At 44.8% G+C, this 9,334-nt stretch overlaps 1 protein-coding gene across 2 annotated transcripts in view; it reads left to right on the forward strand.

Moving 5' to 3' along the window:
- The window catches only part of SLC19A2 (solute carrier family 19 member 2), a 36,074-nt gene extending 30,924 nt beyond the window's left edge, over positions 1-5,150 (forward strand). For both annotated transcript variants that reach the window (XM_075906960.2, XM_075906971.2), the window contains 2 exons: positions 758-899; positions 2,791-5,150. In XM_075906960.2, coding sequence (XP_075763075.2) covers positions 758-899; positions 2,791-2,916 — 268 coding nt within the window. In that variant the 3' untranslated portion in view covers positions 2,917-5,150. The remainder of the gene's footprint in view (positions 1-757; positions 900-2,790) is intronic.
- The last annotated feature ends 4,184 nt before the right edge of the window (positions 5,151-9,334 follow it).

A 9,334-nucleotide genomic window follows, 5' to 3' on the forward strand; every position in this document is an offset into this window, starting at 1 on the left:
GCTGCTCTGCTCCCCGTGTCCCTGGTCTGCTGGGGGGGGGGGGGGGGGCGCGGATAGTGTGCCCTCCCACCCCCCAGCAGACCAGGCTTTTGTTTTGGACCCTGGAGCAGAGCAGCTGGGGCGCTGCGGATTGGTCCTGCAGCACCTGCTCTGGGCACTACTGGACCAACCCTGCAGCACCCCAGCTGCTCTGCCCCAGGCGTCCTGATTCAGCCGCTGCTGGTCAGTTTCAACAGTGGCTGAATCAGGACGCCTGGGGCAGAGCAGCTGGGGTGCTGCTGGGTTGGTCCAGTAGCGCCGAGGAGCGGTGCTACTGGAGCAACCCAGCAGCACCCCAGCTGCTCTGCCCCAGGTGTCCCCAAGTCAGCCGCTGCTGAAACTGACCAGCGCTGACTACAGGAAGCCCGAGGCAGAGTTGCTCTGCCCCAGGCTTCCTGGAATCAGCGCTGATCAGTTTCAGCAGCAGCTGACTTGGGGAAGCTTGGGGTTCTTAAGTTGAATCTGTATGTAAGTCAGAACTGGCGGTCAGTTTCAGCAGCTGCTGAATCTGGATGCCAGTTCCGACTTACATACAGATTCAACTTAAGAACAAACCTACAGTCCCTATCTTGTACGCAACCCGGGGACTACCTGTATATAAGATCACAGCTCCAGAATATATGACTCCAGAAACATATAGCCAGTTAATTCATTAACTTTTCAATTTACATAGCTTGCTTATCTAAACATTATTCTCTCTCCCTCTTTTTCTGCTCAGGTTCCAGATTGCTACAAATCTAAGCATGGAGCGATACGCCCTGGTGTTTGGTGTCAATACTTTCATTGCCTTGGCTCTGCAGACTTTGCTCACTTTGATTGTTGTTGACTCCAGTGGCCTTGGGCTAAACATATTCACACAGGTACAATCCTTGCTTTATCTTTACTAATTGGGGGAGAAGGAAGGGATGTGAAGTCTCTTTCTTGCCTCTTATTTGTGTGTGATTTCTGGTCCAGGTTGTTAGGAGAGCGTTCTGTCTAGGGATGTGACCGAGTAGTCGACTAATTGATTAACCAATAAGTCTAGCCTAGTTGCCCCTCAGCACTGGCTCCATGGTGCTGCCTTTTCTCACTCCCCGGGCTGCTGGCTCTGAGAGATGGCAGGGGAAGCTGCTGCGAAGCAGCCCTTGCCCATGGTGAGCCCTGGTTCACCGTGGGCAGCCCCTGCCTGCATCAGGCTGAGACTGCTGCAGGAGCAGCCTCAGTCCATGGCCAGCAGCAGCCCCTGTTCATGGCTTGGGGGGGTGGGGGGTGGTTCTCAGTCTTATGTTTATAAGAAGCACACAGGATCTTTTCCAGGGGAAAAGGCAATACACCATGTCTAATGAGAAGACAGTAGAAAAGCAGTTGGCATATGCTTCATAAAGACAAGCCTACGCACACAGGTCCTGCAGATGATGTAGTTACCAGTTTGTTGTGGCTAACGTCTGTCTTGTAGGCCAGGCAAGGCTGGCTGAGTGAGGAGTGGGGGTTCCTGTGAGGCTTGGCTTGCAGGGCTGAGCCCAGAGTCTTATTGGCCAGAGCTCCCCTTCTTATACATATGTAAGTTCCTATTGAAGTCTATGGATATTGCAGTGCCATGCTGCAATCATTCATCCTTAAAAGGTGTTAATTTCAGAGTTTTTTTCCAAAGTTATCCTTTGGTGTCTGTCATCAGGGTTCCTTATATTTTGTTTGTCTCTCACTCGTGGGGGTGTCTGCCTGTCTCCATGGCTCAGTTATTCTGCTAATTTCTTCAGCCTTCATCTAGCCTCTCATCATCTCCAAGTGTCTCAAGTCTTTTTGACCATCTGGACCTTCCCGATGACTTTCGCACACATTCTTCACTCACATCAAACAATTTACAGAGCATTCCAGATAAAGATTACATAGTTACTAGAAAACACAACTTAGTTTATGATGCAGACATTGTCTAAGCATGAGAAACAAGATGAAATAGAATGTCATAAGGAAATTATTATACATCACACGTGTTTATATACTGATTTAAAATATAACAATTTTGCTATACTAGCCCCCTCACAAACAGGGGCTGCTGCCACCTCATGCTGTTGCCTCTGGTTTTTAAACTGGCTCATCTCGTGGACCGGCTCCCACCTGGCTGCAGCATTGGGTGGCAGAGGGCACTGGCTGCCAGCTGTGCCCTCAGGGACTATCGAATAGTTGAGTAACTGCTAACAATTCATGTGGTTAGTTGACTATTCAATTAACTGATAGCTAACATCCCTAGTTTGTCACCTTGTGTGTCGAGGGGGAAGAAATAATGTCTGTCCTGTTGCAAACCGAGATTTATGTCCATGTTACAGAACCACAGCCACACTTAATACCAGTTGACTGCCTTCTTAATTTTATGTAAGAAATCAAGGCTGGAGGCCGAGCTCCCATCTCTCCCCATTGGGGGACAGAGTTTGAGGCCCAAGTATATGGGAGGGTTAGGCTGCCACTGTTCATTTTGGACATGTCCCTGAAGCCCTGTGCAAGTGAAGCTACTGTTTAGTTCAGTGGAAGGATTCCCTGTGTGTGCGCTGTGGCATTGGTCTCTCTTGTGTAAGCAGCCTTGGAGCCTAAACTCTTATCTGGAATCTTTCATCAGTTCCAATAAAAGTAGTGATAAATCCAGATAATGGACTAGGTGCAGCACACTTCATTCACCAATCCTATTAGAAAAACCTGAATGTTTTCCTTTCATATAAGGGGGAAGAGGGAGTCGATTTGCTAATCTTTAACTTATGAGCGTTCTCTCCCTCTCTACAGTTCATGATCTACGCCAGTTACTTTGCAGCCATATCAGTGGTGTTCTTGATCAGTGGCACATACAGTGTTATGAAGAAGTACAGAAGACGGAAAGAGATGCTAAGTAGATCTACAGCAAGTCCTTAGTGCCGCGAATGAGGATCTGTTGCATTGTGATGTATGAAGATGAACTTTTAGTGTCTTTGCCACTTATTTTCCAAGGCAATTGTCTGAAGTGTAATTTATACTATATTAGTAGCACACACCAGAAGGAAAATTTTATGTAATTAGATCTTATATAAGTAAGAATAGACCTTCCTTCTCAAATGCCTTTTTTATTGTTTAATTGCATGTGTGGGAAAGGGCACTAGCGTACCACAGGATGGCTCAAAAGTGGTAAGTCTTGAAACCTGGGGCTTTCAAGATCATTTCTGCAAATAAGGTTTTATGGGTATAAGACACCCTCCATCTGTCGGTCTTTGAGCACAAAAAACTTGGGAGTTGCTGGAAGTCACTTTTGAGATGCACTGACAGCTGTGTGAGGATGCTAGGACTGGAATAGCAGTGGATATGCTGTAGGTCAGAGCTGAGGTACATTGGCAGAGCAGTATTATAATCTGCATTGTGCCTTACCCATGCTGATAGACGCACACTTCTGAGTACTGAATATGCTTTAAATTAGAAGTTTGTATGTTTACATATTTTTTCATGTCACTTGAACTGGTTCTACCTAGTCTGCCAGAGTATCAGACATAGCTCTTCTTGGCTCTCTCCCCGAGAGCTTAAATGTGTTTTGGATTAGCCCTCTGACACCAGTGAGTTGGCTGTTGGAAAATACATGTTGTTCTGGGAAAGTCGTGCCACTGCTTGCTTCAAAAGGACTATAATGATATAGAGAACTGAGGATGCTATCTAATGGTACCGAATACTGGTCTGAGAGCATGGATGTCCATTAGGATTCTTGACTCCTGTGATGCAAAAGTCGCTGACCCTGAATGCTCCACTGTAGCTTTCTATAGACAGCTATACTAGTATTGGGAATGAAGTTGACTTACTGCACTACTTTCCTCTAAACTTCATGTCTTTGGCATTTTTTAAAACACTTGATAACATCCTATTTTGATCAAATCTGTCCATTCCCAAAGCCCTTCCCCCTTTTCTAACTGAATGGAAAAACTCAAATCATCTTGAAACCTGCCTTTATTTTGCAGTCTGGACAGTTTGGGACTCATGTAAATAATTTGGAAAAGGAAAAACACACAGCGGTGCAATATTTGTATCTGAATGGGTTCTTTAGAAAGAGTTGCTGGACAGTGAGGCTGTATCATCCCCGCCACTGTGCAATGCAGAGTGGCATTAAAGAACAGGAGAAATTGATGGCAAGGGACAGTTGCTATGCTGTATGCTTGCCCAGAACTGAGGGGGTTGGGGGTGTTGAGAAGGGAGGTAAATCCATGAGAGAATCCTTTTCTTACAAAGTGATCCACAGAACTGTGTGTAAAAGCTAATTCTCCTGCTGATTTGACCCATTTCAGGTTTGAGTTACTTTAAAGAGCCCAACAAATATAAATGGGCTTGAGGGAAAATCCAGGATCTGGACTTCTGCACTTCCAAATGCTTGAAATCTGGTTTCTCATGTTTCCTGGGATAACTTTTGCTGACATCCATTTGTCTGTAATTTAGCTGCCTTATCCTGAAAAAGAAATTTGAAAGGAATACTTACAAGTGTTACCTTTTTTAAAATAAGAAACTTCGCACACAGTGTTAAAGGATAGGTTTTAGGCAAGGTGAAATGGTGATGAAATAAAATTTTGTAATTGTTCTTGGAAAACACATGGCTATTTCTCATGCTGCTCCTTGTGCTATAATTTCAGCCTGGTTGCAGATGATATAGAAGTATGGGGATGAATAAGTAGAGGAAGCTCAACCTCTAATCAAATTTTGAGAGAGAAAAAAACCTTCTTATTCCTTTGGGAAACTATTCACTGAAGTCAAACATTTTATGCATCTAGACTGATGTTACTAATGGATTGTGGCAAGATCAAAATGTCTATGGTACCGTATTTAATGCTTTGTGGTTGTTTTAAAAAGATGGTAATTTTACACTGTATTTATTTAAGTCAATTAATGTAGATATCTTAAGCCTGGAAGTCCTGTTCAGGTTCTAAAGCTATGCCTCACCGTGGTGTCTGAATGCTGCAGTGATGGGAGTAGTCTAAGAACCTAGATGGTGTAGAATATTTGTGGCATGAATCATATTTGTTATCTATTCACCTGTGCTTCTACAAACAAGTCATAATCACATATGGGATCTTTTTATTCAGTTTTGTTCAGATGGTACAGCAATTTTTATCAAATAAAATATTTTACGAATTCCTAAATGATCTTAATTATCTGTATCTCAACACCTTTATCTTGATCATTGCCATTGCAGTTGACATGGGTCTGTCTTATTCAACAAGAAATTGGAGGTAGGGAGAGAGAGCACCATAAATTAAAAAGGAATCGCAGCTAAAACTTATCTTCATGGATGATTATTAACTACTTCACTACTTTCGTTAGCTTTGTAGATGTCAGTCCAGGAAAAATCTTGTGGCCTGAGAAGAGGTCTCTACTCTGACTTCTTTGGACTGCTTAGTAATCTTGTTTTTAATGAACATTTATTAGGCAAGGATGAAATTCATGTATAGGTGGAGGAACTACAAAAAAGGAGGCTCCAGGAAGGAATACTGGTAAAGATGCCACAGATATCTGCTGCATGGGAGGGGAGAGACCACTGGAAAGCAGTATGGGAGACCACTGGAGAGGCAGGCTGAAGGAAGAGTCACTTAATGGATGCTTGTGACCAGGAACCTTCACGTGAGGAGTGCTGCCATTGCCCAATAAACTCTATGAAATAACCTTCCTTAGAGGGGTTGTGCTTCAGTCCCAGGATGGGGATGGCTTGGCTTTTTGCTAAACATGATCCAGCCGTGTGAGGTTTGAGGGAGGATGTGGGAACTTGAAGATTAGCTGTTGCTCTGTGACCATTGCTGTATAGTTGCCATATAAAATACACTTGCATAGACATGACAGTGAGTACTGAAGACGTGAACCACCAGCCTTCTGAGTGCCAAGAAGCAAGTATTCCAGGTAAGAAGTAGCATCAGCCATGAAGGGAAAATACTTAAAATAGGTTTGTTGGGCTCCCAGTTGAAAATTGTTAAAGGGTGGGGGAGAGAATGCTGCTGCTATCGCTGCCACTACATCCACCAGCAAGAAAAAAGCAGTACAGTGAACCCTCGTTTATCGCGGTAGATAGGTTCCAAACCCGACCGCGATAGTTGAAAATCCGCGAAGTAGGGACATGTATATTTAACATGTATACAGCGAGCCCTCGCTACTTCGCGGTTCGACCATCGCGGATTCACGTATATACATAATGTAATGAAAAAAGTCCGCGAAGTCGTGAATCCGCGATGGTCGAACCGCGAAGTAGCGAGGGCTCACTGTAGTACAATCATGGTGTCTTTGTATCTGACTCTTAAATGTAATTGCCTTGGAATCTAGACAGGTTTTTAATTACTTTTATGTACTACACTTCCCCCTGCCAAGTCTTCTGGCTTTATAGATACTATCTTATTTCAAAAAGTCTCCTTTCTCATATTTACTGGGAGAGCTGCACAAATAAGGCAAATCTTCATTATAGAAGCAAAATGATGAAACTGACAGAGCACACAGTGCCATTGCAAGCAAAAACTTGAAATAATGTAGAGTTGTATTTTTTTTTTTTAAGAGGGTAGATGTTTTGCCCCAAACTGGTAATGTCCCTCTAATTTGGGAAAGAGTTGCTTTGGTCTGGGACTACATTGATTTGTTGTATCCTAGTGTCACCTAGGGTCCAGCTAAAGTATTGAGATATATAGAACACTTTGCAACTGTCCACAAAGTGCAAAAAAAGTGATCCTGGAACACTTGATTGCTATAGGAATGCCCATGGAAGGGGGCAATATGCATGATAGCAAGTAAATGCAGATTTGGGACAATAATAAGGGAAAAGTTGAAATACATTTTCTAGTACTTAGCTTTTCCAAAGCACTTCCTTTCTTACCACTAAAGCGTGATGTACTTTACAAAGGAGGTCAGTATCATTACTCCCCTTTTACAAAGGGGGAAACGGAGACCCGGATGAAGTGAGGTGCTCAGGATCACCCAGCAGGCTCGTGACAGAACTTGATTCCTTTAATTTGTAAATGATCGATTTACCCTCCTGCTTGGATGACTCGATGAACTGACTGTCATGGGTTTTCAGGTAATCTAGAAGATTAAAACCTGATGCTTAAGTTAGTGATTATATTAGTTCAGAAGTAGCTTTTCTTCCCATAGAAGGATTTGATCTCTTTTTTTCTGTTGGAATGTGATGTACGAAGAACCCTGGCACTGAAAGAATCTCACAGCTCATCTCCTGCCTCTTTCCTGTGCATGCTTTGACACTAACTGGCAGGAGCCAATCTAAGGGCAGAAAAGAGCTTGATTGCCATAGCAGCTTCTCCTTCGAATGCTGTGGTGTCCAGTAACAATACAGTAAATAATGTGTCATAATAGCCACTATCACAAAGCAAAATCAGGATGTTGCCTAGTGATTGGCTGTGTGTGTATACATTTCCAAATACCATTTAATGTCAGAGCTCTTCAAAATCTGATTTGGATGTGGACTCATAGGCATGAAGGAGCCAGCACAGAGGATGGACACGACCCAGAGTTTTCCCCAAGCGCCAGGACCACAATGGCAGATGCTACCATGAGTGCGGGGGACAATGGTCTTCCTGGACTCCATGGGCAAATCACCAGTCTCAGGGATCTATCTTCATATGATCTTTCTCTGTTGCATCTGAGGATCTAGCTATGTCCTGGAGCTGGGTCCCTTCCCATACCTCAGCCACCAATGTAAGCACTGATGCTGCATCCCAACACTGTTCACATTGCTACAGTCAACACTGTGCCTGGAACTGCTGCTGACACTAATTCAACTCAATGAGTCAAGGAACTGGACAGATAAGAGGGACAACACTGGCCAAGGCATCCTTGCCATTCTCACCTGATGAAGTAGTTGTGGCAGAGATCCTGAAGAGGTCCCATAAGACAGCAGAGCCCACCTTAAGTGTCCAAAATCACTGAGCTGGTTCCTGCAGAGTCTCAGGCTGAGTTACGCAATGCTGTTACACCAATTATTTTCAGGAATAATGGCATTGCACAAGAGGGGTTTTCTTGCGTAAAAAGGGGCAGTGTAGACAGCTTCCCCTGGTGCAAGAGCCTCTTCTGCAAAAATGGTGGTTCATTAGGTATGCAAATGAGGCTCGGTGATTTTCCATGCTTAGCCTCATTTGCATACTTCTGCTGCAAGTGTAGACATAGCCCAGGAGGCCCCACAGCCAACCTAAGGGTGCACTGTTAGGGGAAAATCCTTCTGGTGAGTAGTCACATACCTAATGGAAATGGATATGAGAAACATTTCTTGAAGAAAAACAGTTAGGGTATGTCTACACTACAGCGCTAATTCGAACTAACTTAGTTCAAATTAGTTAATTCGAACTAAGCTAATTCAAACTAATGGATCCAGACTAAAAAACTAGTTGGAATTAGCGTTTTGCTAATTCGAACTAGCATGTCCACATTAAGTGGACCCTGAACCAGGCTTAAGGATGGCCGGAAGCAGTGCCGGCAGGGCATCAGAGGAGGACTTAGAGGGTGGAGATGCTGTCTCAGGCTAGCCGAGGGCTGTGCTTAAAGGGTCCCGACCCCCACCCCGGACAGACAGTTCTCAGGGGTGCTCCGCTTGCAAAGCAGTCCTGGCTTGGAGTGCCCGGACTACCCACACTGGGCACATCGCACCACTCAGCCATCAGCCTGGCTGCACTTGCCGCAGGCTGCCATCTGGGGAGAGGGGGCAATTGGGGAGCCGCAGGAGAGCTTTCACCCCCAGAAGCCCGCAGAGCCAGCCCAGTCCTCCCCATCGGGGGCTCGTACCCCATTCCTCCCTCACCACCTTCCACTTACCCTTCCCTAGCCCCCCTTCCTGATGTACAAAATAAAGATAACATGTCTTCCAAAATGGAATCTGTCTTTATTGAACAAAACTGGGGGAGACTGGGAAAAGGAGGCGGGAGAGGGGAAGAGAGAGGCTGGGAGAGGGGAAGGCAACTAAAATGATCAGGGGTTGGGAACAGGTCCCATATGAAGAGAGGCTAAAGAGACTGGGACTTTTCAGCTTAGAAAAGAGGAGACGGAGGGGGGACAAGATAGAGGTCTCTAAAAGCAGGAGTTGGGTGGAGAGGGTGCATACAGAAAAGTTCTTCATTAGTTCCCATAAAGTACTAGAGGACACCAAAGGAAAGGAATGGGTAGCAGGCTTCAAACTAGTAACAGAAAGTTCTTCTTCACAAAGCAAAGAGTCAACCTGTGGAACTCCTTGCTGCAGGAGGCTGTGAAGAATAGAACTAGAACAGAGTTTAAAGGGAAGTGAGATCAAGTCATGGAGGTTGGGTCCATGGAGTGGTATTAGCCAGGGGGTAGGAGTGGTGTCCCT

Source organism: Pelodiscus sinensis, chromosome 1 (assembly GCF_052426305.1).
Source record: "Pelodiscus sinensis isolate ZL-2025 chromosome 1, ASM5242630v1, whole genome shotgun sequence".
Taxonomy (NCBI): Eukaryota; Metazoa; Chordata; order Testudines; family Trionychidae; genus Pelodiscus; species Pelodiscus sinensis.